The sequence below is a fragment of the Penaeus monodon genome, chromosome 4 (genome assembly GCF_015228065.2).
Source record: "Penaeus monodon isolate SGIC_2016 chromosome 4, NSTDA_Pmon_1, whole genome shotgun sequence".
Lineage (NCBI taxonomy): Eukaryota > Metazoa > Arthropoda > Malacostraca > Decapoda > Penaeidae > Penaeus > Penaeus monodon.
The window spans coordinates 16,331,095-16,350,393 of record NC_051389.1 but is presented as its reverse complement, the minus strand read 5'-3'; the positions used below and the strand labels follow the sequence as shown (position 1 = coordinate 16,350,393).

Here is a 19,299-nt window from a genome sequence, read left to right as displayed (position 1 = left end):
CCCGAGTAGGGATCCCTGACGGCGTAGCTGAAGTCAAAGGGCATTCCTGGCTGCTTGTAGGTCGGAGGAGGAGCGCCGTAGACGGGAGGAGTGTCGGGACGGGGCACGGCGGAGGCCAGGGCCGCGAGGGCGCCCACCACGAGGATCAGCTGCGGGAGGGAGCAGGAATTCCAAGATAAAATCCGCACCTCGACGAACGCCACAAGAGAGGCATAGGAACTTTGTAAGAAAACAGGAATTTCCCAAGGAAGGACAACACGATTTCAGGAATCCCCTTTTGATATAATCTGAAGAAATCTTTTCGAATCAATAATACAGAAAAATGAGTGAATCAATAAATCTCATGGCGGAATACTTAGTGCTTCTGGTTAAGTACGTCTTGTCACCACATCACCGATGGTCTACTTATTTTGTTGATAAATGGCATTACGAAGTCAAAATATTACACAGATTATGAAATAGAGAATTTGAAGAAGGGACAGGGATATGGAGCGAAGGGGGGTGGATGGCACGAGAGTAAGAGTTCTGATAGCTCGAGAACCTAAAAATGTACAATTAAATTATATATATATATATATATATATATATATATATATATATATATATATATATATATATATATATATATTCTAAAAGCTGCTCACTTTCGCAGACATGGTGTTGGTCGCAGAGGGGCTGAGTGAGCTGTGATGTCCGGCTGAAGGAGGAAGACCCTTTTATACTCATCATGGAAGTTGTGACGTCACTGTTACGAGCACTGAATACTGCAAAGGCAAATGACGTTGATGATAGTAACGCGAAAGCAGTTATACAGTGTCAAATAATGTAAACAACAAAGCGATGATGCTAAAGTGATAAAGTAGGTATCAATGATACCAAAACAAAATACGCTAAAAATGGTTATGGTCATCAAGTGATCCTGAAATGACAGAATATATATTATCATTATTTTTTTCTATTATTATTATATCGTTATTATTGTTATTAATATTATTATTATTATTATTATTATTATTATTATTATTATCTCCGTCATCATAATTATCATTATTAACGTCATTATCATTATTATTATTGCTGATTTGCTGTTATTTTATAATTATAATTATTATTTACATTATAAATTGTTATTATCACAATTATTATCATTATCACTATTATTAGTATTAGAATTGATATTATCATCTTTATCATCACCACCACCATCCTCACCGCCATCATCACAACCAACATCACCATCATCACCACCACCACCACCGTAATCACCACCATCATCACCACCGTCATCACCACCACCACCATCACCACAATCACCATCGACACCACCATCACCACCACCATCACCACCACCACCACCATCATCACGACCACCACCACCACCATCATCAATAATCCGTCACCTGGATCTATGTGGATCTATTGTCATTATTATTATTGCATCCCGCATCACTCCTAACTGTGGACTGTAATAATAATAATAATAACAATGATACATAATAATAATAATAATAATTATATATTATTATTATTATTTATTATTATTGTTATAATTATTATTATTATTAATCATCATCATTGTCATCATTATTTTGTTATCATCATCCTTTCCATTATTGTCATCATCAATACTATCATTATTATTATTATTTTTCATCATCATTATAATAATTAACCTTATTATCATTGTTATTATTATAATAATTGCCATGATTATCAGTCGTTATTATCATCCTCATCATCCTCTGTAATTATAGGAAGAACCCAAAATGTGCAAACTTGATATCAAAATCTGATTGGAAGGAGAAAATCAAAGAAAGAAAAAAAAATGAGAAACAAGAGAAGGAGGAAGGAAAAGGCTGTTTAGCACTTTCAAGAAGGGTTTGATCCTCGTTCTAAATCTGTCTGAAAACAGCTGCAGAACGATGAATGTTTGTGGTGAGCAGCTGTGAGAAACCATATTGTAGCGAACCATTTTTGATATTGTAAATCAATATACAAATATATATTCATTTTGACCGCTCTTAAAAGTATCAAACCTGTTCGCGGATTTTGTCAGCGTAAACGACCTTATTTCGTTCTCCCAGTCAGGTATCATTAGGGCAAGATGAGTGCCTTCCTATCACCCATTTAGTTGTGTTTCCTAGTGATGGGCGATATTCATCTTTTTTGCAGTCGATTACTCCGATTACTTTTGCGATCGGTAATCGATTATTTTCAACTAGAAATAGATTATGCAGTGATGTATTAGTACAGGATAAGGTATATATTATTGTTTTTAGTGTAGTCTATTCTCTTCCTCTCTCTCTCTCATTTTCTCTCTCTCTCCTCCTCCTCCTCCTCCTCCTTCTCCACCTCTTCTCTCTTTCTCTTTCTCCTCCTCCTCCTCCTCGTCCTCTCTCTCTCTCTCTCTCTTCCTCCTCCTCCTCCTCCTCCTTCTCCTCCTCCTCCTCCTCCTCCTCCTCCCGCCCTCCTCTCTCTCTCTCTCTCTCTCCTCTTTCTCCTCCTCCTCCTCCTCCTCTCTCTTTCTCTCTCTCTCCTCTTCCTCCTCCCCCTCCTCTCTCTCTCTCTCTCTCTCTCTCTCTCTCTCTCTCTCTCTCTACCCCCCCCCCTCTGTGTGTGTGTGTGTGAGTGTGTTGAAACCCCTTCCCTCCCCCCCCCCCTCCACTCCACCACCCAAACACCTGGGCGATAACGGGCTTCAAGGAGTAAAGCGAGTAAATATGCGCGTTTTTTTTTCTAATAAATAAAAAAAGAATCATTATTTCATAACCAAGCATTCGTACGATAAATAACTTACACTATCTTGTTGAGTAAAAAGTGTCATGACGAGTTTTAGATTGTTAGTGTTAGTTTGAAATATATTGAGACGATCCTCAACTCAACCCTGGCTCTGGGAGTAATCGTTTGGTAATAGATTACTTGAAATTATAATCGAGAAATTTCACGCTGTAATCCATGTAATCGATTACGCCCACCGCTAGTGTTTACGTCTCCTTTGTGGTGCATTCTAGTTCGTTAGCTATCTCCTTTTTTTGATATTCATGGTATAATGCCTGAGAGCCACCAAGTATACCACAGTAAAATTCTTACCAGAAACAAATGAGTCCACAGTCAATAAAAAACAAAAATCTTAAACAGTGGCCGTTTAGGATATTACTGCATTTCAAAAATCATTTTTGAAACGGCTACTTCTTTTCAACCTGATACATTTTACAAACATCGACGGGGTGTCTCTCCAGACGCCCCCCCCCCCTCAGCTACAAAAATGTCAGGAGAAATTCCACACATCTCTAATTCTCATTTTCTGTGAGGAACAGCCAGAACCTCTTAACGAACGATCATCCCCTCAAGACTGAATCATCCCTTCCGGTGCGGCGTCGACTAAGAAGAAAATAAGTAGAAAATAAAAGATAAAATATAACAAGAGAAAAGAACGGAATTTGTTGAAGCTTGAAGTGGACGTCCAGCCACGCACAGGGTCGTTGGGAGAATCAGAAATAAAGAGCAACAACGAAAGAATCTTAGATAGGAGAGAAAGTAATACAGAAGCAGCAAAAATTTAGTAGAGGGATTGCATCTGCATGTGAGGTTAAGTTTTCCAGTGAAATGGAAATTGTTTTGTTGACCTCTTTTTATTTATAACAGTAAAATACATTGACTAAAAAGCTCACTGACACGGCTGCCTCGCCAGTGAAAATATGAACATTACATGTGGGCGAAGGAAGCAACAAACATTGCAATGGAGGTCCATGTGGAGGTAATGAGGAGCGTCCTGTTGAACCACGAGAAGCACTTTAGCTTGCACTTGGACTTTGGTGGGAGTTTCATTGTGACTTTAGTTCTGGATATTCCATGAGCAAGATGCTTTTGGCAGAGCCGCCTGTGCGTTGACGATGGATGGGTTTTATTGGTGTGGATGGGGTGGGGGAGGTGGGTAGGAAGTGGGTGGTGGGTAGGAGGGAGGAGGGGCGTGGTAGGAGGGAGCGGGGGCGTGGTAGGAGGGAGCGGGGTGGTAGGAGGGGGCGGGGGCGGGGTAGGAGGCCTCCCCCTCGTAGGCGACGTTGGCGACGTAGCCGTTGTCGTGATCGGCGTTGAATTCCACGATCTCGGTTCGGCCGTCGGGAAGAACCACTCTGTACGATCCGGAGGTCACGTGACCGTCGCTGGTCTCCTGATGGGCGTAGTCGTTGCCCGAGTAGGGATCTCTGACGGCGTAGCTGAAGTCGAAGGGCATTCCTGGCTGCTTGTAGGTCGGAGGAGGAGCGCCGTAGACGGGAGGAGGAGCGCCGTAGACGGGAGGAGTGTCGGGACGGGGCACGGCGGAGGCCAGGGCCGCGAGGGCGCCCACCACGAGGATCAGCTGCGGAAGGGAACAGAGAATTCCAAAATAAAATCCGCACCTCGACGAACGCCACAAGAGAGGCATAGGAACTTTGTAAGAAAACAGGAATTTCCCAAGGAAGGACACTACGATATCAGGAATCCCCCTTTGATATAATCTGAAGAAATCTTTTCGAATCAATAATACAGAAAAATGAGTGAATCAATAAATCTCATGGCGGAATACTTAGTGCTTCTGGTTCAGTACGTCTTGTCACCACATCACCGATGGTCTACTTATTTTGTTGATAAATGGCATTACGAAGTCAAAATATTACACAGATTATGAAATAGAGAATTTGAAGAAGGGACAGGGATATGGAGCGAAGGGGGGTGGATGGCACGAGAGTAAGAGTTCTGATAGCTCGAGAACCTAAAAATGTACAATTATATATATATATATATATATATATATATATATATATATATATATATATATATGTATGTATATATATATATATATATATATATATGTATGTATATATATATGTATATATATATATATATGTATATATACATATATATATATATATATATATATATATATATATATAAATATATATATATATATATTCTAAAAGCTGCTCACTTTCGCAGACATGGTGTTGGTCGCAGAGGGGCTGAGTGAGCTGTGATGTCCGGCTGAAGGAGGAAGACCCTTTTATACTCGTCATGGAAGTTGTGACGTCACTGTTACGAGCACTGAATACTGCAAAGGCAAATGACGTTGATGATAGTAACGCGAAAGCAGTTATACAGTGTCAAATAATGTAAACAACAAAGCGATGATGCTAAAGTGATAAAGTAGGTATCAATGATACCAAAACAAAATACGCTAAGAATGGTTATGGTCATCAAGTGATCCTGAAATGACAGAATTATATATTATCATTATTTTTTTTTTATTATTATTATATCGTTATTATTGTTATTATTATTATTATTATTATTATTATTATTATCATTATTATTATCTCCGTCATCATAATTATCATTATTAACGTCATTATCATTATTATTATTGCTGATTTGCTGTTGTTTTATAATTATAATTATTATTTACATTATAAATTGTTATTATTATCACAATCATTATCATTATCACTATTATTAGTATTAGAATTGTTATTATCATCTTTATCATCACCACCACCATCCTCACTACCACCATCATCACAACCAACATCACCGCAATCACCACCACCATCAATCACCATCGACACCATCATCACCACCACACCGTCATCACCACCACACCACCACCGCATCACCACCACCATCACCACAATCACCATCGACACCACCATCATCACCACCACCACCATCATCACGACCACCACCATCATCACCACCACCACCATCATCAATAATCCTCATGATTGCTACGTCACCTGGATCTATGTGGATCTATTGTCATTATTATTATTGCATCCCGCATCACTCCTAACTGCGGACTGTAATAATAATAACAATAATAATAATAATTATTATCATTATTATTATTATTATTATTATTATTATTATTATTATTATATCATCATTGTCATCATTATTTTGTTATCATCATCCTTTCCATTATTGTCATCATCAATACTATCATTATTATTATTATTGTCATCATCATTATAATAATTAACCTTATTATCATTGTTATTATTATAATAATTACCATGATTATCAGTCGTTATTATCATCCTCATCATCCTCTGTAATTATAGGAAGAACCCAAAATGTGCAAACTTGATATCAAAATCTGATTGGAAGGAGAAAATCAAAGAAAGAAAAAAAAATGAGAAACAAGAGAAGGAGGAAGGAAGGCTGTTTAGCACTTTCAAGAAGGGTTTGATCCTCGTTCTAAATCTGTGTGAAAACAGCTGCAGAACGATGAATGTTTGTGGTGAGCAGCTGTGAGAAACCATATTGTAGCGAACTGTCTTTGATATTGTACATTGATATTTAAGTAAAATATTCATTTTCACTGTTTCGAAAAGTATCCAATCTTGTCCGTGGGTTTTATCTGCGTAAACGGCCTTGTTTCGTTCCTCCAGTCCGGTATCATTAGGGCAAGGATGAATGTCTTTTATCTCCCCTTTTGTTGGAGTGTTTGCGTTTTCTTTGCTCCACTTTGAGTGTGGATAATATTTCATTTGTGTACATTCTACGTGCTTTGCTTTCTTTTTTTCTTTTTAATATCAATGTTTTATCGTCAGAAAGCCATCCGGCATACCACAGTTAAAATCCTTTCCTCAAGAAGCATAAATTGTAGTGTCCGGCTGCGTGCGGCGCCGCGCCGTCGCAATCGTCATCGTCATCATCATCATCATAATAATAATAAAAGTAATAATAATAATAATAATAATAAAATTAAAAAATAAATTATTCACTCGGCCGTCGGATCTGTGCCTCTTAGTCTGCCACTTACTTTTTATGTAAAAGTTCGTCTTCGAGAGCTACTCGAGGATCCGTACCTCCAAAGGATCCTCCATCTTACTTATCCAACCTCAGTCTGAATTTTTATTTACTCTTCTCTTGAGTGTTTGAACTCCTGCTTTGGCTCCTTTTTCACGTTTTTATATATTTTTAAACAAGTCCCCTGGCGTTATTCGTCGCCTGCACTCGCGACTCCTGCGCAGCACTTCCCAAGATCCGGACGCCGACCTAGGGTTTTTTAAATTGTGTATTCTGTATTTACTGTTTATTCTTGGTGTTGGTTAACGCACGCGGCCCCGTGATGATCAAATGGACCGTGCGTCTTTACTTTCCTTTCCACGTTTAAACTTTGTGCGTGTATTGTAGAAACATCCATAGTGCGGACTTGCCTCAAATGCATATAAGATCCACCGATCTTTTACTTCAACCAGGAAATTCACTGCGAGTAAAGACTGTTACTGATCATGACGCTGAACCTATCCGATTTACTTTCGTAAGGAAGGAGAAATATCTAATGATTTTTTTCTCACAACGCAGATGCAATACCTACGTCATCTCCCTTCTATAATTACACACACGCCCAAAATGCAGCACACTTTTGGCTTTCTCTCACCCCTTTCCCTCGCAGCCAATAAGAAAACTTCTTTAAGACAATTATTTATTTTTTTAAGAAATTATTACAGTTCAACAAATTTTCAAAACGGGTATTCCTTCCCAACTTGATAGGTTTGACATCCAGCGACGGGATGTCTCTCTAGAAGTCCCCTCCGCCTCCCTCAGCTACAACCTGTCAGGAAAATTTTCACACATAATACACATTTCAAGTGAGGGACGACTAGACCATCTTATCTTACAGCTGGACTCTTGTAAGATAAGTAAGTGGTATGGATGAGGCGTCGAACAAAGATGAAATATGATAATAGGAAAGGGAGGAAAACCTGTCTTTGTTAACGCTTAAAGAGGACGTCCAAACCGCGCACAAGGTCATTGGGAGAATTAACAGAAATAAACGGAAACAACAAAGAAACTCAGGTGAGAAAGAAATACAAAGGTAACAGGTTAGGCTTTCTAATGAAAATGAGACGGTTTCACTGATCTGCTTTTATTCATAACAAGTAAAATTGAATTACTAAAGAGTTCACTGACACTGGCTCACTTATGAAAACGTGGGCAAGACGTGTGGGCGAGGAAGTTAACAAATATTGCAATGGATGTTCAGGTAATGGGGCGCATACTGATAAAGCACGGGAAGAAATGTAGCCTGCACAGAGACTTTTGTGTTTTGATGGTGGAAAGACCATTTGGTGTTGGATATTTCACGATATAAGAGCATTTTCAGAGCCGCCTCTGCGTTGACGATGGATGGGATTTATTGGTGTGGGTGGGCTGGGGGAGGTGAGTAGGAAGTTGGTGGTGGGTAGGAGGGAGGGGGGGCGTGGTAGGAGGGGGCAGGGGCGTGGTAGGAGGGAGTGGGATGGTAGGAGGGGGCGGGGGCGGGGTAGGAGGCCTCCCCCTCGTAAGCGACGTTGGCGACGTAGCCGTTGTCGTGATCGGCGTTGAATTCCACGATCTCGGTTCGGCCGTCGGGAAGAGCCACGCTGTACGATCCGGAGGTGACGTGACCGTCGCTGGTCTGGGCGTGGGCGTAGTCGTTGCCCGAGTAGGGATCCCTGACGGCGTAGCTGAAGTCGAAGGGCATTCCTGGCTGCTTGTAGGTCGGAGGAGGAGCGCCGTAGACGGGAGGAGTGTCGGGACGGGGCACGGCCGAGGCCACAGCCGCGAGGGCGACCACCACGAGGATCAACTGCAGAAAGGAACAGGGAATCCCAAGAAGAAATTCGAATGAATAAGGACGAAGAATACTTTGCAGGAGTGAAGATTTTGGAGGGAAAAAGTCTAATTTAAAGGACCAGAAGCAGTGACAGAAACTTATACCTCGTACTGATGAGTATGCCCTGTTACTACACCACTGACAGTCTCATTTTGGCGATGATACTGAACGATGCTGCAATGGCAAAATGTTATGTGGAGAAATACGGCAAAGGGGACAGAGTAGAGAGAGAGAGAGGGAGAGATGAATGAATAGGCAAGTAGATGGGTAGATAAATAGACAGAGAGAGAGAGATTTAATAGCATGAAAGTTTTTTTCCCTGAAGTTACTCACTTTCGCACACATGCTGGTGTTGATCGCAGAGGAGTTAAGTGAACTGTAGTGCTCGGCTGCAGGAGGAACCCCCTTATATATTCATCACGATAATGATACAGTGGATACTGCAAAGGCATATGACTTTAATAATGGAATATGAAAGCAGTTTTGTAATAGCAATGCCTTTCTAAAGAATACTGGTATTAAGAATAAGATAATGCCAATAATTTTGACAGTTTGCACTTTTTTTCTGCCATATTCTGCTTGTATCATATTTGGAATATTGCGAACACAATTGCCATTGAAATTATATCAAACGTCATTATTGTTAACGTCATTTATAAGAAAGCTTTTAATTTTCCTATTCGTCAGAGTTATTTATATTAGCATCTTTAGGTTTCCATCCGTTGTCGCCAAAACCACTAATCATAAAAAACTTCAAAATTTCCATTTTGACAGCCAGTATATAAAGAGTTTCTTCCCCTAACTGACTACCACAACTCGCCTAGCTCCTCCGCGACCAACATCTGCATGAGACTTAGTAGTTTTCCTTTAGTCTCTCCGTCTGCTACTAAAAAATTGTTGTTTTCAGATTTTTACGTCATATACTTTTATTTTTGCGTTTCTAGCAAGTTTACGATGAGATTGATTAGCCTCATCTCCCGCAGTTGATCCTCGAGGTGGGCGCCCTCTCTTTCTCTCTCTCTCTCTCTCTCTCTCTCTCTCTCTCTCTCTCTCTCTCTCTCTCTCTCTCTCTCTCTCTCTCTCTCTCTCTCTCTCTCTCTCTCCCTCTGTGTGTGTGTATTTTTCTTCTTCCTCTTCCTTATCTTCTTGTTTTCTTCTTTTCTTTTTCTTCTTGTTTCTTCTCTATTAGTTTTTTTCCTCTTTTTTCTTTTTTCTCTTCTAATTTTTCTTCTTGTTTATTCATTTTTTTCCCTTTTCCTCATCTCCTTTTTATTTCTTGTTTATTTTTTCTTCTTCTTCTTTCTCTTCTCCTTCCTTCGTCTTCATTCCTAATCTTCTCTTCTTCATTTTTCTTTTCTCCTGAATCTTCTTTTTCGCCATTGCTTTTTCTCCACAAGCATTATTAGTGTATTGTTTATTATTACCGCTATTACTCTTGCTATGATTATAGTAATAATGTTAACAATGTTGATAATGATGATTATCATTACTATTATCATTATCATTATCATTTTGCTTATCACCATTAGTAGTAACAGCCATTTTTTGTTATTATCATTATCATCAATGTCATAATTAACAGTTATTATTAATTATTTTTTTTTTTTTTTTTTTTTTTTTTTGCTATCATCTTTATCATTATCATTTTTACTATTATCATTAGTATTACTATTATTATTACATTATTATCATCATTACTATTACTATCATCATCATTGATTAATTATCATTATTATTATTTTCTTTATCATCATTATTTTTATTACATTTAACACTACTACTAATATCATTATTATTTTAAGAGTACCATCATTATTACTCATATCATCATTATTACTATTATCATCATCATTTTTTATTTTACTGCTACTGCTGTCATCATTATTGACATCATTGTTATCAATATTATTATTTTTATTATTATTACTATTATTATTATTATTATTATTATTATCATTATTATTATCATTATCATTATTATCATTATATTCATTATAATAATTATTATTATCATTATTACTATCATCATTATTATTATTATTATTATTATTATTATTGCTGTTATTACCATTATCATATCCCTCCTCCTTGTCCTCTTGCATGTAATATTGTGGCGTTGTAATACCTTTCATCAATCTTTGAGCCAAGTAATTGGACCGTCAGTGATAGTAAAAGCAGGCACTCAGCCAAAAGCACCAAATATTCTGCCACAAGATTCAGTCGCTGCATTTGTTCCATCAATATGCCCTTTTTTGCTGTTGTTTCCAAAAGATGTCTTTATATTGTATAAAAAGGGATTTTCTGCAACTGAACTGCCCCGCCCTTACTTTCCTCCTGTCTACGGCGTTCCTCCGACCTGCAACCAACCAGGAGTGCCCTTCAATCCTGGCTACGCCCTCAGTGACTTGGGCAGCGACTACGCCCACGCCCAGACCAGCGGCGGATCTGGATCGTACAATGTGCCTGTTAACTACGGCTCAGATCAATAAAACCGATTAATCCTCAACGCACAGGCGGCTCAGCCAAAAGCTCCCTGCTCACGGAATATCCACCGCCAAAGGAAGGACTTTCCAAGCTCATGCCACACCATCAAAGCTCATGCAAAAGTCACGAGGCAAGCGAAGGCGCTTGCCACGCTCCAACAGTGCGTGCCTCTTTACCTCCACGTGGAAATCAATGGCACCATCTTGCTGGCTCGTCTCGTTTTTGCTTTCAAAGGTGAGGCGTCTTCTTGTCGCTGTAATTTACTCTTGGAAATAAAAGTTACCCGATGAAAACATTTTTTTAAGTACACTGTAACCGCACATGCCTCTTCTTCTTCTTCTTCTTTTCTGTCACTCTGAATTTCCTTTGTTATTTTCCTTTATTTCCTTTAATTAAGATTCTATCACTGACCTCTTGTGTGGCTGATGTAGGCGTCCGTGCGAGGAGCCCTTTTGTCACACCGCCAAAGTGGCCACGCCCCGTGAAGCGGGATGAAAGGGATAAGGGTCAGGATAGGCCCTTTCATTAAAAAAAAAAAAAAAAAAAAAAAAAAAAAAAAAAAAAAAAAAATATATATATATATATATATATATATATATATATATATATATATTATGTATGTATGTATGTATTATGTATCTATGTATGTATGCATATATATATATATATAAATATATATACATATATATCATAAAAGTAAAAGAAAATATAGATAAAAATATTTATAGCATAAAAATGTCTATCAAAAAGATATCGTAAAAACGCTAAGAGGTGAACAAAAAAAAAGACAATACTAATAATCAAGCTCAAAAAAAGAGATACTAAAATACATCGAAACTGCCCTGATTAATTGTAGTAAAAATGTGCCACGAAACTTAATAATTATCAACTACAAGAACACACACACAAAAAAAAAAAATACTTGGCCTTGGATCACCAAAAATAAATGACAAAAAAAATAAAACTCGAAAGCAGAACTCACATAACATAACATTTAAATTATAATACAACGCGAAAGTAAAAAGTGCAAAACTAAGCGGCAGATTAGTATCATGAAGCTTCGGGGTTCTAAAATACCCGACATCACTAAGTAAACAAATCTATATGTTCGCCAGGACGATCTTATTCTGGACTACACATCGTACATCGTTTACGCCCATATTACCTGAGAGACGTGTACATAAATAATAATAATAATAATAATAATAATAGTAATAAATAAATAAATGTAAGTGTTGGGCGATCCTACATTAGCGCTAAAGATTTGCAGATCAGAAATATGAACAGAAAGGAGAAATTAGGGAAGAGAAGGCAAAAAATGACAGGGAGAGCCATAAATAGGCCAAAAAGGAAAATAGAGCAAGAGAAAGAGGAGCGAATATGTATGGGAGTGTGAGTGAGTGAGTGAGTGTGTGGGGGGGGGGGAGAAGGAGGAGAAGGAAGAGCAGCAAGAGTGCGGGAGTGTAATAATGGGGGGGGGGGGGGAGGAAGAGCAGCAAGGTTGAGTAAGTGGGGGAAAGAGAGAGAAGAGGAGGGAGAAAAAGAAGCAAGGGTGAGTGAATGGGAGAGAGAGAGGAGGGGGAGGCGTCAGTTGCAAATTACTTGCAAATACCTTGACAAGAAACAGCAAGCACTTACCCTCGCCAGTGCTGCTTGCACTGGCTGATCGCAGAGAAAGCAGCTGCAAGACAAGATGCTCTGGCTGTTCCTCACAGGAAGCTGATGCTCATGTTTTGTGAAATCTCTCCTGACAGACGCTTTCGCAGCATCTTGAGGACCTGAGGATCGATGATATAAGATTATCAGTTATTGTTGTTATTCTGATTATTACCATTATTGTTGTTACAATTGTCATTATCATCGTAATTATCATTATTCCCACCACAATCATTATCAGCATTATGATAATTATCATCATCACCATCAAGAATATTATCAGCATTGTAGTAGCGGCAGTGGTAGAACGTGATCTTTATGTCTGGTCTTGCAAGCATTTTTAATGGTCTTACTCTTATCGGCATTAGAAGTATGTCTGGTGATCTAATATCATAAATATTCTTATCATTTCAGTATTGCCTGAAGACTAGTACCATCTGTGCCGCATTTAGCTCTTGTATTTTATCATTATTATTTATTTAGCATCATAACTTTGTTGCAAAAAGGTGTTTGCTGAAATTATCTGACAATTATAACTGCTTTCACGTTACTATCATCAACGTCATTTGCCTTTCAGTATCCAGCTCGTAACAGTGACGTCACAACTTCCATGATGAGTATAAAAGGGTCTTCCTCCTTCAGCCGAACATCACAGCTCACTCAGCTCCTCTGCGACCAACACTAACATGTCTGCGAAAGTAAGTAGCTTTCGGTTTAAAAATGACTTTCTAGTTAGTGAATCTTTCTTCTTCCCTCCCTCCCACCCTCTCTCTTTCTCCCCCCCCCTCTCTCTCTCTCTCTCTCTCTCTCTCTCTCTCTCTCTCTCTCTCTCTCTCTCTCTCTCTCTCTCTCTCTCTCTCTCTCTCTCTCTCTCTCTCTTTCCATCCATCCCCCCTGCTCCTCATTCATCTCTGTCCGTGCTTCAGCTCCGTTGCTTCATATTCTTCTACGTAACATTTTGCCTTTGAAATACTCATTAATCACGTCTGCTTCCTTCAAAGTTCCCTTTTGTTTCCAAGAGATTACTTGAGATCATATAACAGTGATTTCCTTCGGGACATTTGTGCTTTCCTACGAGGCTCCTGTTCCTCGTGTGAATTTTAGCTCTGAATTCTCTGCTCCCTCGCGCAGCTGATCCTCGTGGTGGGCGCCCTCACGGCCGTGGTCTCCGCCGTCCCCCGTCCCGACACTCCTCCCGTCTACGGCCCTCCTCACCCGACCTACAAGCAGCCAGGAATGCCCTTCGACTTTAGCTACGCCGTCAGGGATCCCTACTCGGGCAACGACTACGCCCACGCCCAGACCAGCGACGGTCACGTCACCTCCGGATCGTACAGAGTGGCTCTTCCCGACGGCCGAACCGAGATCGTGGAATTCAGCGCCGATCACGACAACGGCTACGTCGCCAACGTTGCCTACGAGGGGGAGGCCTCCTACCCCTCCCCCGCCCCCTCCTACCACCCCGCTCCCTCCTACCACGCCCCCGCTCCCTCCTATCACGCCCCCCCTCCCTCCTACCCACCACCCACTTCCTATCCACCTCCCCCACCCCACCCACATCAATAGATCCCATCCATCCTCAGCGCATAGGCGGCTCTGCCAAAAGCTCCTTGCTCAAGAAATATCCAACGCCAAAGGAAGGACTTTCCAAGCTCAAGCCACATGAAAATTCACGCAACGGTCACAGGGTAAACCAAGGTGCTTCCTGTGCTTCAGCAGTAGGTGCCTCATTATTTCCACAAGGAAATTTATCTTAACATTGGCTTACTCGTCCTGTTTATGCTTACACAAGTGAGGCGTCGTTTAGTCTCTGTATTCTATTCTTGTTAATAAAAGTTACTCGATTAATTTTCTTTTTCTAATTACATTATAACCGCACACACACCTTTGCTTCTTTCTCTGTCTTTCTGAATGCCTTTTGTAATTTTGATTTATTTCCTTTAACTAAGATTAACTGACCTCTTGTGTGGCTGGACGTCCGCTTCAAACACCGACAAACACATATTCTTCCCTTCCTTCCTATTCCCTTTCTCTCTTCAAGATCTATTATCACAATACCTCGTTCATTCATTTTTGAGTATTACTCGTTTTCTCTCAACATGGATCTCTTGGCGTCAGATGCAGATAGTGAGGATCTTAGATATAATCTTTCGCTTGCAAATAGCTCAAGGAAGCTGAGGCTCGTGCTGCGTGAGAGCTCTCCTGACAGACGTTTTCTGAGGGACCTGAGGATGAATGATATAAGATTTATCAAGCTGGAAAGATATAGCCGTTTCAAACATGATTTGCTGAAGTGCAGTGATTTAGGCAACCATCTGAGGTTGCTAGGCGATTATTGTTTATAATTGTTTAAAAGGAGTATTTTCATTGGCTGTCGACCATGGGAAGGCGATTTATCTGGCTCCTGATTGGAGGATTTTGACTGGCATACTGGGTGGCTTTCAGACGATGAAACATGGATATCGAAAGAAAAAAAGACTGAACTCATAAGATACACAAAACTGAAATAGTATTCACATTCAAGCCAGAACAAATTCAGCGAAAATACAAATAAAAAGGCGATAATACGAATACCTAATGAGAACGAAACATGGTCGTTTACGCTGACAAAACCCGCGGAAAACGTTCGATGCTTTTCAGAACGGAGAAAACGATTACTTTATTAGTATAATGATTCAAGATCCCAAAATTATACACTACAGTGCCGCTTCTCACTTACTGAAGGAATATTTCCCAAAATTATTCACTACAGTGCCGCTTCTCACTTACTGAAGGAATATTTGCTTACCGCAAACACTCTCGTTGTCGCTCCGCAGCTGCTCTCTGGCGCCGGAATTAGGAAAGGATCAGACCCTTCCCGAAAGTGCTTGGAATCTCCTCTTTTCCTTCTTCTCCCTGCTCTCCTCCTCCTCCTCCTTTCTTCGCCCCCCTTTTCCTCATATTCTTCTTTTCGGCCTTCTCCGTCTTCTCTTTTTTCTCTTTTTTCACTTCTTCGTCTTCTTCTTTTCCTCCTTCCTCCAGTCAGATTTTGACATCAAATGTGTTTTTTATACAAATGAGATTCTTCCTAAAACAACAATCTCAGGCTCAATATTGACATGGTAATGATAATGATGATCGATATTAATGATAAGGAGAATGATTATGATAATGAGAACAATAAGAAATTATAGCAATGACAATAATGATGATAATGATGATAATAATAGTAATAACGATAATGATATTTGACCGCAAGAATAATGATGACAATGGTCAGGATGATAATAACAAAGATGATAACACTAGTGATAAAGATAATGAAGTTACTTTTATTATCATTGTGATTATTATCACTATTATTATTGTTATTATTGTTGTTATCATTATCATTATTATTACTAGTAGTAGCATATTTCTATCGGTATTTCTGTGATTATTGACATTATCATTACTATCACAATTATCAGTATCATTATCAGTATTATTATAATTATTATTATTATCTTTAGTAACAACATCAATCTATTCTCATTATTATTGTTAATAGAATTACTATTATTATCATCATTATCACTGCTAGTATCATCATCATTGCCATTATCATTATCATTATTATGCTAAGTCAAGTCGACGCAGAAAGGTGCAGGCGAACCACCAGACATTCTTATCCTGAGAAAATAGCCTCGTTTTAATTCTGATTCTATCAATCTGTGCATCAATACTTGCATCTGATCAGGATTAATAGTTAATGCAAAACACAAAAATATGACTGTCTCGCGAATTGTTATTATTATCATTGTTATTGCCCTTATTATCATTAATTGCTATCAAATTCATTATCATTGTTATTGTTGTTATTGTCATTATTACCATTATTATTGTTACGATTGTCATTATCATCATGATTATCATTATTCCTACCACAATCATTATCAGCATTATGATAATTATCATCATCACTATCAAGAAAGTTATCAGCATTGTCATCAGTCAATAGCAGCAGTGGTAGATCTTTAATTTTGCAAATACTGTTAATGGTATTACTGTTCTCGACATCAGAAGTATGTCTGCTGATCTATTATCGTAAATAATTCCATCATTTCAGTATTGCTTGAAGACTAGAACCATCTTGACCGCATTTAGCTTTTGCTTTTTTATCATCAATACCTACTTAATAGCATAAACATCGTAACTTTGTAGCTAACAAATTTTTGGCTGTGTTCACTATTCTATAACTGCTTTCACGTTGCCATTATCGACGTCATTTGCCTTTGCAGCATCCAGTGTTCGTAAAAGTGACGTCACTGTTTCCCTTCTAGTAATGAGTATAAAAGGGTCTTCCTCCTTCTGCCGAACATCACAGCTCACTCAGCTTCTCTACGACCAACACCAACATGTCTGCGAAAGTGAGTATCTTCCGGAAAAGTATACATATATTTTTCAGGCCTTCGAACTAGTAAAAGTCTCTCCTTCCTCCTCTCTCATTGCCATCTATCCCTCCTTCCCCCCAATTCCTTCTGTCCCTTCGCAAGTCTCATTATTTCATGATATTCCCCGTAACATTTTACCTTTGTAGTATAATTCTTTAATCTATCATCAGCAGAAGGAAGCACTAAGTATTTCGCCACAAGATTCATTTCTTCTTTGTTATTGATTCAAAAAAAAAAAAAAAATCTTCAGATTATATCAAAACAGGATTCCAGAAATCGGAAGTGTCTTTCCTTGAGAAATTCCTGTTTTCCTACAAAGTTCCTGTCGTTCCTATACCTTTCTTGTAGCGTTCGTCGAGATTGTGGATTTTATCTTGGAATTCCTGCTCCCTCCTGCAGTTGATCCTCGTGGTGGTCGCCCTCACGGCCCTGGCCTCGGCCGTGCCCCGTCCCGACACTCCTCCCGTCTACGGCCCTCCTCACCCGACCTACAAACAGCCAGGAATGCCCTTCGACTTCAGCTACGCCGTCAGGGATCCCTACTCGGGCAACGACTACGCCCACGCCCAGACCAGCGACGGTCACGTCACCTCCGGATCGTACAGAGTGGTTCTTCCCGACGGCCGAACCGAGATCGTGGAATTCAGCGCCGATCACGACAACGGCTACGTCGCCAACGTCGCCTACGAGGGGGAGGCCTCCTACCCCGCCCCCGCCCCCTCCTACCACCCCGCTCCCTCCTACCACGCCCCCGCCCCCTCCTACTACCCCGCTCCCTCCTACCATGCCCTTGCCCCCTCCTACCCACCTCCCCCACCCCACCCACATCAATAAAATCCATCCATCGTCAATGCACAGGAGGCTCTGCCAACAGCTTCTTGCTCAAGAAACATCCAGAACCAAAGAAGTTTTGGAACTCAAGCCACAACCTTCAAAGCTCACACAAAGGCCACAGGCAAGCCAAATAACTTCATCCTTCAGCATTCCACGCCCCAGTCTCTCCATTTCCTCCACGCATAACCACGCATTTCAACATATACACAGTCAACGGTGATTCGATCCTCTTCCTCTCTAAACAAATGGCCAATCAGTAGTATCTATACGTCAAAATCAAGATAAATTACCATCGGCGGCGAAATAATACAGGTCCGATCTTGGGTTACTTCAAAATATTTAAAATATGATTTGTTGTCATTCCATACACATGAAGAGTGTCTATGAAGCACCGCCATTTGACCTTATAGTCTTCGTTTTTTTATAAATAAAATGAAACTGTAATGCTATCTTTTATAGATAAGTCGAACCTTAATGGACTTTTTGAAGATGGTATTGCCAGTGATAGGGATGATAGTACGATGATAACGATGAAGTTACTACTGCTGCTAACCTTTTTACCATTAGCAATAATAATAACAGTAATCCTAATAATAATGATATTAAATATAATGACCATTGCGATATCCATCTTCACAAAATTTATCTTTAGTATCTTGTAAAAACTCCAAGGTGATAACTAATTTTGCCGGAAATTGTCCTAAATGTAAATCTAAAAAAATAGAAAAAAAACGCGGGAAGCCTTGATGACGTCACGGTCTTATTACTAATAAAATTTGTACTAGTAATAATGATGATAATGATTATGATATCATTGATAATATTGATAATGATAATGATGATAAAAATAGTAGCAGTAATAATGATGATAATAATACTAATACTGCTAATAATAACAATAACAATTATAATAGCACAAACAATATTGATGATAAAAATAACATAATAATACTAACAACAAGACAATAATGATAGTAATGATAATAACGGCGATAATTGTAATAATATGAATCATAATGCTAATACATATTAATTTTAATAAATTAGCGATAATAACAATAACAATGATAATGGTGGTAATAATAATAATGATATTGATAATGATAATAATAATGATAATCATCATCATCATCATCATATTCATCATATTCATCGTCATCATATTCATCATATAATATGAATAATATTATATAATGATAATGATAATGATAATAATAGTGAATACTACATACACAATAATATATGAATATCAATAATATGCATGAATAACTA

General features: G+C 39.1%; 1 protein-coding gene and 2 pseudogenes across 1 annotated transcript; 2 read left to right on the top strand and 1 right to left on the bottom strand.

Annotated features, from left to right (window-relative positions):
• Positions 1 to 3,705: 3,705 nt before the first annotated feature.
• Positions 3,706 to 4,981, bottom strand: LOC119572472 (annotated as a pseudogene).
• Positions 4,982 to 13,443: 8,462 nt separating this feature from the next.
• On the top strand, positions 13,444 to 14,629 carry LOC119598638 (cuticle protein 18.6-like). Its single transcript, XM_037948340.1, has 2 exons — positions 13,444 to 13,479; positions 13,913 to 14,629. Exons 1-2 carry the CDS (start codon positions 13,468 to 13,470, stop codon positions 14,345 to 14,347), a joined length of 447 nt encoding a protein of 148 aa, XP_037804268.1. The 5' UTR covers positions 13,444 to 13,467; the 3' UTR covers positions 14,348 to 14,629.
• A 2,528-nt stretch (positions 14,630 to 17,157) lies between these two features.
• LOC119572471 lies at positions 17,158 to 18,247 on the top strand (annotated as a pseudogene).
• The last annotated feature ends 1,052 nt before the right edge of the window (positions 18,248 to 19,299 follow it).